This window comes from Fusarium subglutinans, assembly GCF_013396075.1.
Source record: "Fusarium subglutinans strain NRRL 66333 chromosome Unknown NRRL66333_c0000160, whole genome shotgun sequence".
Classification (NCBI taxonomy): Eukaryota; Fungi; Ascomycota; class Sordariomycetes; order Hypocreales; family Nectriaceae; genus Fusarium; species Fusarium subglutinans.
Window position 1 is genome coordinate 36267 of NW_023502223.1, and position 17112 is coordinate 53378.

The window sequence follows — 17112 nt, forward strand, 5'->3', positions numbered from 1 at the left end:
AGCTTTCTTTGTAAACTAGATATACTTCTTGTAAATAAAATCTTTCTGGCTGAACTCCTGAACCACTTGTTTGTGAATGACTGCCACTGCTGATGTTGCGACACTGATTTTTCGTACCTGCGGCTAGCAAATGTTCCACTAACGACAGATGAGTATCATGTGGGTGAGGTAAATGCATGTGTTTTCTCTGCAACTCAACTGAGGTCTTTAAAGTTTGATTACTTCAATCTCGTGCCGCATTTTGGTGAGTTTTCCTGATCGCCATCATGCTAATAAGCCCGCGGGTCCCGATAGTCCCATATGAGCGCTAGCCTTCCCAGAGAATGCAATGTGATAACATGGGTCTAACTTCTGATATCACTAGTACCGCCACAGCGCGATCTGACACAAATAAGCATGGTCCTCGACTAAAGGCCCTTCGATATTCATTCCCTTTCTAAATTCCGATGGCCAAGTTACTTTCTCCACATCACCATCGACATATTTTCAGTGGAGGATAAACAAAAAAGCCTCGGTTATCGGTGTTTTAGTCGGTAATATGTTTCAATAGTGTTTATGACCGACTGGAACTTGTACGAATCTGAAGTTCGCAAACAAGTCCCGGTCTAGGCTTAGTCGGGAATTCCAACAGGGGGTCAGTTATTACCCCTGCGTTAGTTACTCCGTAGCTTGTTTTGAAAAACGGTCTTTGGCGGGAACATTTTTGACCATTAATTCTGATTCGTGGGTAAATTGAGACTCCTTGCAATGTCTTGGAATAACTTCCATCGTAGTTACAACCAATCGCTCACTAGTGTACATTCCTCTAATAACATCCTACTCTGTACACTGGAGAGATTAAGCTGAAGTATGAATTACTTACGCCTTGAATCTACTCTTTCAGGTACAGAAATAATACACGCCCGGAACATCTTCCAAGGACCATCGTCGTTCCTGACATGTATGCGGACTGGGATTTGTAATCTGGTGGCAGCCAGAGGATCCTCTCACCGTTCCTCAGAACCCAAGCAGGATCCAGTCCGATGTAATATGTTCCCAGCACGCCATCGTCCGTCTGACCACCTTGGACAACGGCATCAAGGTTGAGAAAACTGGTCGTTGGGCTGAATAGTGGAAGCTTCGGACGTGGCTGGGAGAGAAATAGACTTTCCCCTGTAGATGTATTCCAGACCTGCACCTGGGTATTCGAATATACCCCTATGAGTCGTTCGCCCCTAAAAGTCAGAGTGCGTAAGAACGCCACTACGCGGCTCCATCTCAATTTTAATAGTCAGTGTCTCGAGTCCAGGTAGACAGCGAACCTCGATGGCTCCCCATAATCTGTATGCAATTGTGGCGGCGTCCGGTGAAAACGCTACACAGGGAAAATCTGCCAACGGAACGTCCAGTGTATGCTGGAGAACTGCATTTTTCACATCCCAAACCTCAATTGAACCGGGCTCAGAAGACCCAACAGCCAGTCGCTCACCATTAGCAGAGATGGCGAGACAGTAATAACGCTCTCCAAGACAACTGAACGTCCGTTCGAAGGTGCTGACATGATGCAGAGGGCTTGTTTCCCAAATCTCAACGGTTGTGTCTTTCAATATGGCGAATACCGGTGCACCAGTTGCAGCTGCTACGAATGTCTGGCTCTCCAAGGGGACTTCTGGTTCTAGTGCCTCTTTACAGACTGCACTCTCCATATCCCAGATCTTGGCGATTCCCCAACAATAAGAGAGTATAGTGTTGTCATCCGTAAAGGGGGTCACTAATTCTATTCCCATGGGTTGTTCGGCGTCTTCGGTGTCCGCCAAACTCCTTGATGCAAGATCCCATATCCTGACGGCTCCTTCCAATGACTGGCCCGCGAGTAAGGTCCCGTCATCTGAAATAACAGGTCCAGTCTTGAAGAAACAGCAGACAGTCTTGGAAACGGCCCCTGTTCTCATATCAAGAACGAGAGTCCGATGATTATCGAGACTGACCACAAGCCAGTCCTTATTGAGAGCCAGGTGATTATGGATAATCGGCGTCTCAAAGTTCAAGTTGTGAATACATTTGTTTGACTCTGTGCTCCAGACCCTGACCATTTTTGATCTCGATGAGAGTGAAGCCACCAGAGTGCCATCGCTTGAGAAATTGAAGAAGTCATGTTCATGTTGAGGTCCTAAGACAGTCCAAGACAGCTTTGTGGAGTTACTCCATTGTGAAAGAAGCATGGAGTTCTGTGCAAAAGCTGCTATCCACTGACCTTTCGGCGACAAGAGTATAGGCCAGGGTTTGTCTGGTATCTCGAACTTAGAAACGCATTTCCCTGTGTCGAGACTGTGGATGAACACTACACGTTCAAAATCACGCGTACCTACTGAGAAAATAGACTTGCCATCATCTGAGAATGCCATTCTTTCAGCACCTGAACCAGCCGTGAAGGGGAAGCTCCAAACGCATACACCACTGTCAAGGTTCCAAATCTTGATCATCTCAGGCCATCCCACTGCTATTATTCTGCTGCTGTACCAGGCCAGAGCCGTTATATATCCCCGTTTAAACCCGTTACTCAGGCTGTGCAGACGAGAGCATGACCTCTGGTCCCAAACTATAAGTTCTCCCATGTTGCAAACCGAGGCTAGCTTGTTATCAGGCAGAAAGGCTATCTTTGAGATCATGCCATAGAAAACCTCTAGGGTTTGGCTCTGTGGCCAGTTTGAATCTATGTTGGAGGGCTGCATGATATAGTCCGGGTAATGGCGGTTTTTGAGTGGAGCGGGAGCAATGCTTCCTTTTGGGCTGAAGATGGTTCCAGAATGGTATATCTGGAGAGGAGTTTCTTCTATGCCGGCATGGAAATAGCGAATGAATTGTATTGAATCTTGGATGAATTGCAGTACTCCTGCTCCTGAAGTCTCCTGTCGTAACCGTAAGCATTGGTATTCAAGGAGTCCGCCAGATGTTACTTACGTCAACCATTCCCTGCAACTCTTGGAGCATCCGGAGGGCGTCGTCCAGCCTTCTTAAGAGACACAAAACCTCAAGCCAGTTCGAAAAGAAACTTTGCAGAAAGCGATGCGTATCATCGTCGTCTTGGACACGGCCACCACTTGCTTTCAAATGATGCATCCAATACAAACAGGCATACTGGATTTCTGCAGACAAGTAATCATCGATAACAGATGGCTCAATGTCTAAGTGACTCTTTCCCGGAGACGAAAGTCCACAGATATCAGGCTTCAAAGTTTCTCGCATAAGTCTCAGACATCTATTTGCCAGTCTGGCCTGTATGACCATTTCGTCCACCTGTAGATCCCCAGCAGATTGACTAAGGATGTAATCTCGGAACGAAAGATGAAATAGCCGGAGAGGGCTATCATCTTCAGGGACATCAATCACAGAACGCAGTGGGTCGACCTGGCTGGATATAGACCATGTATCAACGCCCAGAAGCTTAGCAAGTGGGATTATCGACAGAGGGCTAGCGAGTAATACAAGAGAGCCAATGATATCCACAAAACTCTGTTTAACTTCATCCTGATCTTCATGAGGCGCACCGCTCAATATGAGGCTTAGAACCGGCTTGTACAGAGACTCATACGCAGAGTTGACTTTCGATGACTTATCAGTGATGAAGCCGATTTTATAATCAGGACTCTTTGCCCAGTGTCTATCACAGATCATGCGAACAAAGGTCACAGCTGCGATGAATAATGGTAGGGCTCTGTGAAGCAGTAACTCGAATCGTTCATCTCCAGGCCAACTTGAAGATAATTGGAGATGCTTCTGGCGATGAGTGCGATTGTAATCCACGACGAAACTCTCCATAGCCTGGAGGAGGTAAGCACGTAAGTCACTTTCGATAGTTTCCAGCTGTAGCTTGTGAAGCACGATTTCTTTGTGAAGAGGTTCGTTGGCAAAGTAACCCATGATATCAAGCTCTGGTCTGCTCGTAAGAAAGACTCTCAGTATCCTAGGGCATGTCGCTAGTAGTAGACGAAAGATCTCACCACGGTCTTGTTCATCACATTCATCCAATGCATCAAGAACGAAAACGATAGGTTTGATGAGTCCCCCATCTTGCAGTTTGACAAGTGGATCTAGGATCAGCTTCTGCCATTGGATTTGAATAGGCGCCATGGCTAGCGATCGATCCTCTTTCACAGCCCCCAAGATATAGGGAAGGATGGGAGGGAGATGTAAGGCGAGTTGATATGCCAGTATAGAGAACAAATGCTGGCCATTTCCTCGATTGCCTGCACCTTTCTTGAAGAAGGAGCTGGCGCCGAGGCCTTGAGCTTTTAGGTTTCAAGAAATAGTACGAGAAATGGTGCTCTTGCCTGTGCCAGCAAGACCTGGAAGCCAGCAGATGGTCGGACTTGAGGGATCGTGAGCCCACTGTTCTATGTCATCGAGAACCTGTACTCGCGTTCCCTCAAGGCAGAATGAGTCGCGTGGATGATAGATATGATCGAAGACGTCTTTGGGATCGATAAGAAGATCGCTCAGCTGTGACTTGACCCTTTCTTCCCCCTTTTCACTAGACGTATATTAGCATATGGCGCCATACCGCGCTCTTGATTCATACCTGGACTCTAGTCTCATATCCACAATCAGATCATGCAAAGACCTGAGTTCATCTCGGCTTTGAGAGCTGTGATGAATCTCACATAAGAAACCAGCATCATGTAGCTTGTCTTTCGAAACATTGAGGTCTTTCAAATATCCTGTAAAATCCTCTAAGCGGAATGCATCTGTGAAAGCCTTTGCTGATGCTTGTTGATGACGGAGAGCAAATCCAAGAAACCTTATACAGCGAGACAGGGCATCGATAATTGTCTGTCTGAGGTTTGTATGGATAGGAAGGTCTGTGGAAGCTGGCGAAGCTAGGTAAAGCTCGTGGTAAACGGGGCATTCAAAGACCAGAAAAGTGATTTCGGCGACGCCTTCGATAACCTTGCCTCTAATCTCTTCCCCAGCTGTAAGATTCTGAATAAGCTTAGCTTGACTTCAAAGTACAGGCACTATTGAGGGGGCGATATACCAGAAGAAGGAAGCGTACCGCAGCCCATGGGAGGGCAGCGGGGTTGGGATTCGTGCTGACAGCGATATCGCCAACAACAGCGAATCTATTGAGATGCGGGATAATCTTTTCCATCGCTTCAGCCAGCCTCTTATGTGTGCCAAACCGCTTTATCTCAATCTCCAGTCTTTTTATCAAGGTTGGTAGGGTTATCTCGGCATCTTCTGCCGAAGCTTGTTCCTGAACTCGAAGGACTTCTGTCAACTTTTCACCATCTTTCGATGCTTTGGCATTATCAATTGCTTGCTTCCAAAGTTGCTGGAACTGCGCTTGCTGGCATTTGGATTCATGATCAGATGTCCATATGGTCTTGCCTGGTTTATCGTTCGAAGCTGGACATCCAACGGAAAGATCTGCTCTTAAAGGATCTCTGGTGACCGCGATATTCCCTAAAGGCACGGACGTCGATGATGCAAGAGCAGATGGTAAATTAGCCGGGAATCTGCCTGCAATGAAGCATTAGTGGTGTATCCTTTGATGGTATCGATATGGGCGAACTGAGACAAACCTTGAGAAACGGGTGGCGTGCTTGCTGAAGTGCCTGTAGAGTCATTGCCTGATTCGTTGTTTTTTCCAGAGTTGAGGCGCCTAATAAAGGCTCTAAAGGATGGCCGTTTAGAATCCGACATGATTCTCGAGCCTACTTCGCCTAGGTGCGTAGGCTATGGGCATCAACGAGAGCAATCGGTATTGAAAGTATGTGAGTTTGAAGAGGGGAAGTTCGAGTTTCAAGTGCATGAAATCTGGGCTATGTCTTGACGCGATTGGTCAGGTATCCGTAAGGCTGACAGACAGGCTGACAGGGATGTGAATGCTCATGATCTTGGCAATGATCCTTGCGGAGTAAGACGGAGCCAGTTTACTCAAGGAATCTATTACTCATTGCATTGTTGGCTGAGATTCCAGGTCTCTCATTCTTGCTTTACAGGCGTGGAACAAATCACGGTGCATGCCATCGGTATATTCAGAAAACAAGTAATATCATTTGAAACACCAGCTGCCTGGGAGACAACATGGCGATAGTACTAGAAAGCTATACCTAAAGAGTGGACGGGAATAGATGAGAGACTCGCCTAAACCCAATAACTGCAAACTAATATCAGAAAAACATCAACTATCCTCAACCAAACGAGCGACTACAGTAAGACGTCCCCTCTCCCCCTTTCATTCCACAGAAAGAACTGGTAGGCCTACTTCTCAAGACAGACCTGAGAGTAGTAGGTAGCAAATGTAGTAGCCGCAGCAGCACAGCAGAAGATACTCTCCTGATTAGCCTTAGCCGCACAAGCAACACAAGCAGCCACAAAGTTGATAGAAGAAAAGTTGGCGCAAGATCGGCAAGAGCTAGGATGAGGCGCACTATCACAGCTCCAAGAGTGAACACGGCCAAGAGCAGCATCCTTGATCTCAGGACAGTTGCGAGCGCGAACTTCAAGATCACGGCTGTGAACCTTCTCAGCGTCAAAGGACTCAAGAAGGTTCTGTTCCTTAGAGATGGCGACGATGGGCTCAAAGTACTGGTCGAAGAGAGACTCGGGGATGCAGGCAGTGGGATCGTTGATGTAGGTGCTTGGGATCTCGGGGAGCTTGTAGTCACCGGTGGCGTTGAGGTTGGTGAAGGTATGGCCGAGGGCCTGAAGATGAGAGAGGGTGATGCATTGGGAGACCTCGCCGACCTTGTAGGTGACCTCGGTGACCTTGAAGGGGGTCTTTTCGAGGGCCTTGTTGGGGGAAGTGTTGGCAAAGGCAGCGGTAGCCAGAGCGGCGAGGATGAGAATGAGACGAGCCATGGTAAGGAACTTTTTTGAGTGTAGAGGAGTGAGCTTAAGTGTGAATGAAGATGTTATGATGGTTGAGTGAACCAACAATGTGGACACGAATACCGTCTTAAATAGTTCCTGTCGTTCATGACGACCTCATTGTCGACACGGAGCTTGTTACTCAAAAATTCTCAACTACCGATGAGTCTCTCGCACCTTGACGACTTTCGCGCTTCCATCATGACACTCATGAACTCAATCATCGCCGGTTTCGATTCTCGGCAGTTCATACACGACAGGTTCGAAACAACGCATGATGTCTTGCAAGCCACAAACTGAACACGAGTTGATCTTCCTCGCCGCTATCCTCATCCGCGATAGATTGGGGGTTTGACTCTCACTATCATCTGCCGGTATTAAATGAGTCGATGGACTGAGTATAGCCTGATGCCCCTCTGCTCCATTTTGGAATATTGCATATTATTAGATCCACTTTCACTTGGACTTACTCGTGTAAATAGTCTGTACATATAATTGAAGTGTCCCTATAGGTCAATTCGTAAGGTCGTGCTCGGTGTTCGATTGGGCAAATAGCCTCACACCGAAACCCCCACGTGGGCTTCATTTTGGTATGGTATGCTTTGCGGGCCGCTTCCAGCGACGGCACGTTGCGACGGCCCTGTCGGCATTGCAACGGTCCCTGGAAATACTACACGAGAGAAGCTTTTTCTAATGCGAAGAAGGTTTGCAGGATACCATTGCCTGCATAGTACCCCCAAGGTTCATCGATGAGGCGTCGAGATACCTCCCGCTTACATCATAACCAATGAGAGACTCGCATTTCAACACGAACCCAAGTGCATCGCGCCATGTCTGGGGATAGAGAGCACTATCTTCGTTGAACTCTAATATCCGCGTATAGAGTATCGTATGTCTCGGACAACAATGTTTCCAAGTTATTGCAACTTCATAGGCTGGGATACGAAAAGCTTCACGATTTTCCATGAATGGAAGGTGGAACTAATGATGCCGATGAGCCGGTATGGGATCTTTGGTTCGGCAGTTGCTTCAGTCATGATGAAGTCGGATAATGGTTGACTTCCATGAGCCGAGTTGCTATGCGGCGGACGAGGTTGGCCAGTTGCCTGACCAGACGGCCCTTCAAGCCAGACCATGAGGCAAAACTGGCTGGAAGACAGTGAATCTTATGGAGGATCTCGAAATATAAAAAGATCAAGTCTCCCATCTCTTTTGTGACTCACCACTCTCATCACCAGCAACACTACAACAACAACTTCTACAGCTCTCAGCACTCAAACATCTCACTCAAGATGAACACTCTCAGCCTCCTCGTCCTCTTCTTTGGCGCGTAAGTCATCTATTCTCCAACGCAACAACCAAATCTGACCTTCCAGCGCTATGGCCAACATTCACCACAACTGTGGCTGCACTGTCCGCGGCTCATACAGGCAGGATCTTGGCCAGGCTGCCTGTGCCCTCTGGGGTTCCAACCAGCCCAACACCCATTGGGACGGATACTCTGTAGGTACCCAGTTCATGGACTCATAGGGCATGGAAGCTGATTATGTAGTGCGTTGACAAGGGCATCGGCCGCGGTATCGACGGTGCTCCCTGGGAGACTACTTGCAAGCAGGCCTGGGATATCAACTTTGGCGGCAACAAGAATGATGCTTGGGGCAAGTGCTGGCACTAAGCTGACTGATGCCAATCTTTGGGATCAGTGCTTCTTTGGCTCGGGATGGAGATCGTGTGATTTGTTCTTTTCTGCCTGCCAACATCCACATGGCTTCTTGTTACTCTAGAAACTATGTAGCACTCTTCTTGGTCTTGTCATGATCTTATGACAAGGAACTTGCAATTGATTTATACTTTTGTGCGACACTCGAGACCTAATGACGACCTTGCTAGTTTAGAGTGACTTTTGCTATATCTTTTGCCTTGAGTCTCAATGAAATGGCTCTACCCGATTGTTGATCCAAAAAGTGATGTCATGACTTTCAACGGAAAACAGCTTATATCTGGCTGGAACGCAAAAATGCGATAAACCTGTGGAGATGTGACCAAGATCATGCTTTCTCCCACCATTAGGGATAGTGCTCTATGCCGATTGCGGCTGTTTTGAGACACGCTGTATCTAGATCTGAGATCTTCTGAACAAGCTAAAGAGACCTCCAGCCGATCCAAGAGTTAGAGTGTGGCTAAAAAATGTCCGTTCCTTCCGCTAAACTTAGTCGCGTTGGTTTTGGAGAACACATGACTTTAGTTCCACGCGACATTTAAACTGCATTCCTGATCGCTGGGAGCGACTGGAATTTTCCTGGACCGCTAGAGGGATCTAGATCTTCTAATATTGTTGGAAATGGAGGAATAGATGCAGAATAGGTAAGACTCGTGCGGTTATTAACTGGAAAATTTTACGACGGTATGTTTAATCAACTGTTCTTGGTAATTCAAGAATAATTCCCTGCACTCGGACAGGCTAAAGTTTGCTACACCAATAGGAGGCTTGACAGAGCATGACCCGGATCTGGACACCGAATCTTTTGTCATGTCATATAAAGCGGCCCATTCTCTTGCTTGAGGACTGATTGGAGTTGGCCTTATACAATCCGGTCGTTATATCCAACACCTTGTACAGCATGACGACGTCTCTTCTTGTCACTGGAGGAATCTTCATCCTCTCAAATGTTGGCAAGAGTATTCTGGGGAAAGGTGCAGGATGGGTCTTTGATCAAGGTCTTGCATCAATCAACGGTGGAAGCGATAACGACAAGATAAGACAAGACATTGCCAATGTTTTGACAGAAGTCAAACAGATCGAGACATCTGTTGCGAGCCTGTCAAATCAGTTGTCAGATACTCTTTTGCAGCTTCGGAAAGACGACCTCGGGACTTATATCTCCGACATCGAGACATATTACTCGACTATTGGTGATATTATGCAGGAGGCTTTTGATCTTCCAAGCAAGAATTTGGCGGATTCGGTTCGCGTTAGTCAGGCACAATCCCTCCAAAGCCGCCTCGACGATCGTCTCCAGGCCAGTGCCGATAATGTCCCCGGCTATCTCGACCAAATCAACGCCTTTCTCAATGACGCAAGTGCCAGCTCCTTTCTGAAACAAGCGGCTCAGCAAGCTTTTGATGAGTCAGAAGACTTCCTTGGGTATTTCACCAAGACCAAGGTTATGGTTCGTCTGATCCCCTCCCCTAGATAAAATCGAGGTTGCTAACAGGATTAGGCTTTGAACTACTGGGTTGCATACGCCAAAGGCATCAGTCTTCTCCAAATGGCACTTGATAACCCTAAAGTCAATTTCGAAGAGGGGAGCTATACGATCAGTCGCCACAATGCCAATTTTCTTGCCCAGGAGCAGAACTTCGAAGACACTGTCGGACAAGAGTCTATCACTCTGGCAGAGGGAATAATCAGCAACCCTCTTGATACCCACGACTTTATTTGGAGAGTGCACAGCGGTCTTTACATCGAAGCTCTCAGATCCGATGAAGAAAACTGGATCGGCTCCAATGTAGAAAAGCCAACGTTCTCATGGTCCATGTTCAACGGTCCTCCAATCACCATAGATCAGTTTGACCCTACTGGAAGCTACCCCGTGGTCCTCGTTCCCAGCGATAACCAAGATCGCATGCTCTGCGTTGGGGGACAATACGGTCTGCAAGTACAGGACCAGTGGCCTGATAAGACTGTAACACCGTCCTGTCGCTGGCTGATCAAGCCAAGGTACCCTGGTGCGGACAGGTTTTCGTTCAAGTTTGACGACAATTATGCAGGTGGTGAATACAATGGATCATACATTGTCGATGTCCCTTACGAAGAAGACACGAGAATGCTGAACTTTGTCGATGCCCTGCATAATGAGGATGGAAACCAGTTTTTTAACGTCACTCTAGGTCTGTTGGATGTGTCGAGCTAGTGAGGGTACAAGGACGGTGAACTTCGTGACTGGGATAAACGCGAGAAAAGGATTTGTGCTAGGTATTTCTAGATCAAGTTAAGCCTTTGGCTATAGCAATTGGTTAGTCATTATAGTATAATGCCTAAGTTGTTAGCCAGATGTGTTATTTACAGTTGAGGCTCGTGGCTGAGAGCTTAAATCAGCTGACAGAACTTAGTACTAGATCAAGTTACAAGATGCTGCTGTTATTGGACTCTATCCTTCTCATCGGGTCCATGCCTCATGATAGACATACGACACATTGTTGGAAGCTTACAGTGAACAAGCATTGATGGAAGCACGTATAGACTCAGATCATATGCCATCATGAAAAGGTGCACCAGAATTTAAATATTCGAATAGGAACTCAGTTCAGTATCAAAGCCAGAATCTATTCAGCACTCGACATAAGAAAACCCCAAATATGCATGTATCTGCGAAGAAAAGTTCTTTTCCAGAAAGTCAAAGAATATAAAGCCAACTTTATTGCCCACCATCAAATTCGCAACCCTACTCGTCCTTGGCGGGATCGAAGCCAGGGCACTGATCACCAGCGGCTTCACCAAGCTTCTTAGTGAAGCTATCATCCTTGTCCCAGAACTTAGGGCCAACACCACCATTCCAAGCATCGTAGAGGTAGTCTCGAAGAGATCGGCCGTTAACAACAGGCCAGTTGTCCCAGCCAACAAGGTTGCCAATGAACCACTGACCGGTGTAGTTCTCAATCTGATCGTCGGCTTCGTTGGCCATGCGCCAGCAGTGAGTAAAGCCACCGTCCTTGTGATAGACAACCTTGGCACGCTGGCCATCGAGGCGGGGAGTGTTGGTAGCGTGTTCGTAGCCACCATGGCATGAGGGGGCGACACGCTTGACGTCTTCGCCTTGGACGAACACGACGACGTTCTCCCAGTCGTGGGTATGGCCGTTACCGCCGCCAGCAGCGTTGATAGTGCCCCAGCTATAATATGGTCAGATATTGAAGTTAAACGGTAGCGATGTGAACTTACGAAGACTGGTCCTTCTCAAAGTAATACTCATACATAATAGCGCACCAACCATTGTTGCAGCGCTTTCGGCTGTAGACGTTGTTGTTCTCCAGGCGGTTTGGCTCACGGCAATCAGCAGCCGGACCCTTGAAGTAAACGTCCTTCTGGCTGAGACCGCGGTTGGTGTTGCCGTCCTTGTCGATGGCAGAAGTGTAGTAGCAGCCGTCCGTGTCAAAATCGGTGACAGGCTGGAACTTGTGCTCAATCTCGTGAGCTCCGTCGTCGAGACGGCCCATGAGAACGCGCTTGGCGTGCTTGAGAGGACCGGCTTCGACGCTGAGAGCGCCCGCCAGGACGGTTGCGATTGTGAAGGCGTGCATGGCGTTGAAGGTAGGATGAAATCGAAAAGAGAACGGAAATTTGAAGTCAAGAAAGAGAGAGGAGAGAGTGTTGTGAATTGATGGAGTGATGATGAGATGAGATGGTAGATTTGTGAAGGCAGATGTGGTCTCTTATATACGTGATCTGTGACAAGACTGAGATGTTGAACATCTGAAAGTTATCGCGGATAAGCCGTGATCAGATTTTCCTCGCCCAAATTGAAGCCCATCATGACATCAAACAGTCCTTTCACATCTCACTTCCAAAAGTGAAACGGATCATGAAGGATTTGCTATACGAGCAGGATTCACGACCTCAGCCAATAAATGAGGCCAAATCTATTTCGATGATCTCACTGCATACATAAACTTCATGCAACAGTTCAGCTCGTTGCAACAAAACGCCCAAACCGCCAAGGCGCAGCACCAGCTCAGACCAATCACACGAATTTCGCACCTGTGCCTTAATTTTAAGCTTAGCGGATCTTATCTGCTTAGCCACAACGATCGTAGATCTGGCCAATTGAATGTCTGCCGGACCTATTTTAATCTCGGTGGTAAGCTTTTCCTTGAAACATGTAGGATTCGACTAGCACTACTCTGGAAAGTATGCTCGTGGTGAGAATTGGGGGCTGTGAGGCGTTTTTGGTGAAACCAGCCTTCTTTCTGATGGCGGATGACAGAATGTCAGCTCTGGGTTTCATGTTGAGAGATACGTTGGCCAAGTGGTGGTTTGTGCGGTGGGGAATGTAACTTTGATCAGCGCGATTAAATGAGAACGGGCCATGATGGATGATGACAAACATATTGGTGGCTTTAAAGGATCGAAATTATATTCTGAAGAGACTGACAGGATTTAGAACCAGGCAAAATGTGCATGCTGCGGCTACCAATGTGTACGTGGTTGAGATTGAAATGTCTGATTACTGTTTCCATCACGATCTCATGCTTGTTCTCTAGTCTAATGTTTGTTCTTATTCGTCGTGCTTGAAGAGTCTCGAGCAGTCTCTGAACCACTAGCCATTTAAGCCTTGATAAGACTATGCGTTAAGTCATCGTGATGAAAATAAGCGTTGATAAAATCAGAGTAAGCGGGCACGAGACTGATGGTAAGCGCCAATGGACAAATATCCACAGGGCTGTGATTCAACCCGGGTAGTCGTGGGGTCCGAGCGGATTGAGGTGCATGCTTCAGGGTAACTTTGAGCTTTTCTCAGATCGATAACGCATTTTGAAGTAGTTGTCATGAAAAGGTTGCATCTCAATCATACTGGACAAATAAACCACTATTGTAATGAACGAGAGATCGATCAAGTACTTTCAGCTACACGACCCTGGAGCAGGCGTCCTGCCTCTTTGTCATAGGTTTCCATCATTCTCCTCGCCATGAGCACAACCGTGGTTCATAGTCAGCCATGTAGTAAACTTTTGCAAAGCTATGCCGAGATGTGATATCTTATGCTTCTCCTCATCTGACATCTCCGCTAAGGTCAGACCGCCCCCGTGAGGCTGAAAGCACGTCTGCCATCCATATCGCATTACGCCTCTCGCAGGTACGATCGTCCCGTCAATTCGTCCCTGAAACAGCACAGGCTCATGACCAGGACCTTGACAGTATCCTATCGTCGCAACTGCTTCAGCCGTTTTATCTGAGAAGCCGGCTAGTAAGAGATGTAACTTTTCGGGTCCTAAGGCCTCCAGGAAGAATTTTATGTAAGGTCCTGGCATGCCGTTCATCGCATTGAAGCAAAGAGCTGTATCATCCACGACGACTGGACCACCGACCTGCTTGGTTGTCAATATGAATCGTAGTATATGGAAGATATCTGACCATTTCTGCGGCTGTGCGACATTTTGCGATTGTGATTTCTTCGATCGATCCTTGTATCTCGGGCAAATCGAGAGATTGATTGCGAACGGTGATTCCAGACGGGGCGAGGATAGCTTTGATATCGGCTATCTTATTGGCATTGCCAGTGATGAGGTTGATTTCAGTTGTCATGGTGAGGTTCAAATAAATGATGTTTTTCTGCAAAACTAATCTTTAAAAGTGCCTTGACTGGCTGACGGGTATGATTCATCAAGCTAAGCGGTCTTATCTGACTCCGGTACCGGGCTATGACCCACTAAGCACTGTACTCCACAAGTGATGATAAGAGGAGGTTTTGGTAATTATGGCCTTCGCTAGACATGGAAGTGTAGCAGGCTGCTTGCTTACTACATCCTTTTTCACGTAACTCTAAGTTGGACTTCGACTGAATAGACTGATTGGGTTTGAGTGAACCTCAAGTCCGCGAGATAGCTGACTGATTGGTAGAGTCTCTGACTCCCAAAGGGTATAGCACGTTCCCCAGGATCAGCTCTTCCTCCTTTGTTTTTAGCTCGACAGATTCGATGGACTGTCAGCTGGTACCCGACGGAAATCAATAATGGTTGTATTGCGATACTCCCAGTTATCGTGCAATCTCTAAGCTTCCAACTCATGCCTCTCTGACCGTTTATTCTCCAAAACACGGGACGAAGATGCTGGTAGCTCGGTAGGAGCCTGGTTACTTTCCAACTCTTGCAAACCATTCTGCTTTGAACTATCAGCCGGAAGTTCCGACTTGCCGCATTGCTTCGTGGCATCTCCGTCGCCGTTTTGTAGAACTTCGTTACTGCCATTTCTCTTCCGACGACGTATGCATAACCAAATACCGACAAGAGCCACTATGGCAGCAACTCCACCGACTACACCGCCCGCGATAGCCCCAACCGGTGTTGGTGATGAGTCTTTAGAAGACGAATCAAATTTGGGGCCGTCGGTTGACTTTGGTGTTGTCGTTGACATTGAAGCTATTTCAGTTAGCAAGAACATCGTCAGCATATAGCATAGAGTGTAGGCTTACCAAAGAGCTTTGCTACTTCTCTGTTATCCCACTCAACCTCATCACTGATTTACGTTAGTAAGCCAAATATCAAGGACACCAGCATACTTACTCGCTCTGGTACCAATCTTTCACAACCTTTGGCGATTCGTAATCCTCAGCTTCCGCATCATACTCACTAGACCAAGTCAAGCTCGGCAAGTCGAGAATGCCAATTCCCTGGGTCCAAGGATCCTTGTCTTTCCAACCTTCGTCTTTACCCCAGTTATTCCCACCTATGCTTAGCATCTGACGCTTTCCAACAAGAGCACATCCATGCATTCCCCGCTTTGGACCATCGACTTCTGCCTTGAACCATTTGAAGGCAGGAAGCGACAAGACCCAAACATCGCCAAAGGCCGTTGTCTTGTCGTTCCACGTGTTCCAGCCTCCGTAGATGTATCTAGATCCGGTCAGCTAAAACGAGCATTAGAAGCCACTTTGACAGCATACATATCGTATGTATTGTTTCGCCCCTGGACACCGACAGAACAAAAGTCAACTCTAGGATCTGGAGAAACACCTGATGTTTGCTGGTAGTACCACTCTTTAGAGCTGGGGTCGAATATTGTAATATTGGTGAAGGACACTGGTTCTGACTCGTTTCTGAAAGATGGCGTCTTAACCTTTGCGCCACCCATAAAGATCAATAATCCAGATGAACCGATGGAAGGTATACAGGTAGCCCTCCCTGTCCAAGTGGCGTAGTCCAGTGCCTTTGTGGACTCGTTTGTCCACTTTTGGGTCGTCATGTTGTAAGTCAGCAGCCCGTCAAGTGGTCGTTCGACATAACTGCCGTCAGTGAACCTCTCATCAGTCCTACGCTCGCCATAGCCACCAAGATAGTATCCGACGCCGTGAAAAGTGGTGTAAGCTCCTCTCACAGATCGATACAAAGAGCTAAACAATGTGTCGTCATCAGGATCATGAATTGACCACCTTCCCTTGCCATCGTCAGCCTCAAAGGCATATAAATGGTGGTCTCCGGCCGCTGAGGTATTCTTGTAAGATCCTTGACCGCCCCATGAGTAGATCATTGAACGTTCCTCATCAACCCAAAGAGCTGGTTGTTTCAGATATGGCGATAGTCCTTTCTCACTCTCTGTGAAGGCGACTGTATCGTTTGTCTAAGATTCATCCAGCGGTATCGAGAGGGTAAGACTGACTGATTGGTATTAGTACTGCCCGCGGTATTGATCAAGGCGTTGCTTTACCGGCTGTTGACCGCGAGTCATCGAGGTCGGAACTAACCTCTCCGCCGTCGATATAAAGATAGTCATCAAGGACAGCAACTTGGCATTTGTGTTAGTCACTTAGAGGGTTATTGAAGATATTTGCTAACCGGACAGTAGCGCTCGTCGAATGAAGTCATCATTGGCTGGTAATTGTGCTGATCCCATGGAGCTCTGTCGCGTTTCGAGTTCTGCCGCACAGCATAGGGAGATGGGACAGAAGATAACTACCAGTCTGCCAATAGACCACCTCATTGTGCTTAGATGCATAGGGCTGAATCATCACTCTTTCGAGACATGTACAAATCTGCAACTCATTTGTGAAGAAAGAGTTTGTGGCAGAAGAGAGGACAAAATTAGTAGTTAGCGACTGTGTTGAAATGGAGTGCGAGACGACTGTTAGTACGAGGGGAAATTAAAAGATACTAAAATTAATATCCAAAAGTCTCTAGACGCTGCCCCGCTAACAGACAACTTACTAGATAAAATCGGACTAATCTCTAATTATAAATATAGCTAAAACTTTAATAATTCTTATTAGAAATAGATAGAATTTTATCTATTTTATATATAAAGTACCAAAGAAACTATAAATTTATAGATATAGTTAAGGCTTTAATTATACAGGCTATAAAGGGCAGGAAGTCTTACCAGGCTATTGCTTATAAGGCAAGATATTTATTATAAATAATTGTAAATATTATTTAATACTAAAAAACTCTATAAACTTTAGAAAATAAACTAAGATCTAAATATCCCTAAAAACTTATATTTTAGTAGATTTAATATATATTAGTTTTATTAAAATATAATTAGTAAAT

At 46.7% G+C, this 17112-nt stretch overlaps 7 protein-coding genes across 7 annotated transcripts; 2 read left to right on the top strand and 5 right to left on the bottom strand.

Moving 5' to 3' along the window:
* Positions 1-1214: 1214 nt before the first annotated feature.
* Positions 1215-5682, bottom strand: FSUBG_9903 (heterokaryon incompatibility protein het-E-1; the record flags this gene model as incomplete). The annotated part of the gene is made up of 7 exons (XM_036688465.1): positions 1215-2233; positions 2345-2888; positions 2941-4268; positions 4326-4510; positions 4559-4959; positions 5033-5499; positions 5562-5682. 7 exons carry the CDS (start codon positions 5680-5682, stop codon positions 1215-1217), a joined length of 4065 nt encoding a protein of 1354 aa, XP_036534611.1.
* Positions 5683-6243: 561 nt separating this feature from the next.
* Positions 6244-6843, bottom strand: FSUBG_9904 (uncharacterized protein; the record flags this gene model as incomplete). The annotated part of the gene is made up of 1 exon (XM_036688466.1): positions 6244-6843. The coding sequence occupies one exon, from the start codon at positions 6841-6843 to the stop codon at positions 6244-6246; it is 600 nt and encodes a 199-aa protein (XP_036534612.1).
* A 1301-nt stretch (positions 6844-8144) lies between these two features.
* On the top strand, positions 8145-8527 carry FSUBG_9905 (uncharacterized protein; the record flags this gene model as incomplete). The annotated part of the gene is made up of 3 exons (XM_036688467.1): positions 8145-8182; positions 8229-8355; positions 8405-8527. 3 exons carry the CDS (start codon positions 8145-8147, stop codon positions 8525-8527), a joined length of 288 nt encoding a protein of 95 aa, XP_036534613.1.
* Positions 8528-9473: 946 nt separating this feature from the next.
* Positions 9474-10766, top strand: FSUBG_9906 (uncharacterized protein; the record flags this gene model as incomplete). The annotated part of the gene is made up of 2 exons (XM_036688468.1): positions 9474-10022; positions 10074-10766. The coding sequence occupies 2 exons, from the start codon at positions 9474-9476 to the stop codon at positions 10764-10766; spliced, it is 1242 nt and encodes a 413-aa protein (XP_036534614.1).
* A 531-nt stretch (positions 10767-11297) lies between these two features.
* FSUBG_9907 (uncharacterized protein) lies at positions 11298-12153 on the bottom strand (the record flags this gene model as incomplete). Its single annotated transcript, XM_036688469.1, has 2 exons — positions 11298-11745; positions 11795-12153. The coding sequence occupies 2 exons, from the start codon at positions 12151-12153 to the stop codon at positions 11298-11300; spliced, it is 807 nt and encodes a 268-aa protein (XP_036534615.1).
* Positions 12154-13512: 1359 nt separating this feature from the next.
* Positions 13513-14155, bottom strand: FSUBG_9908 (Ham1 family; the record flags this gene model as incomplete). The annotated part of the gene is made up of 2 exons (XM_036688470.1): positions 13513-13938; positions 13985-14155. 2 exons carry the CDS (start codon positions 14153-14155, stop codon positions 13513-13515), a joined length of 597 nt encoding a protein of 198 aa, XP_036534616.1.
* A 465-nt stretch (positions 14156-14620) lies between these two features.
* On the bottom strand, positions 14621-16459 carry FSUBG_9909 (kelch repeat; the record flags this gene model as incomplete). Its single annotated transcript, XM_036688471.1, has 6 exons — positions 14621-14988; positions 15042-15085; positions 15133-15462; positions 15513-16186; positions 16311-16351; positions 16402-16459. 6 exons carry the CDS (start codon positions 16457-16459, stop codon positions 14621-14623), a joined length of 1515 nt encoding a protein of 504 aa, XP_036534617.1.
* Positions 16460-17112: the final 653 nt, after the last annotated feature.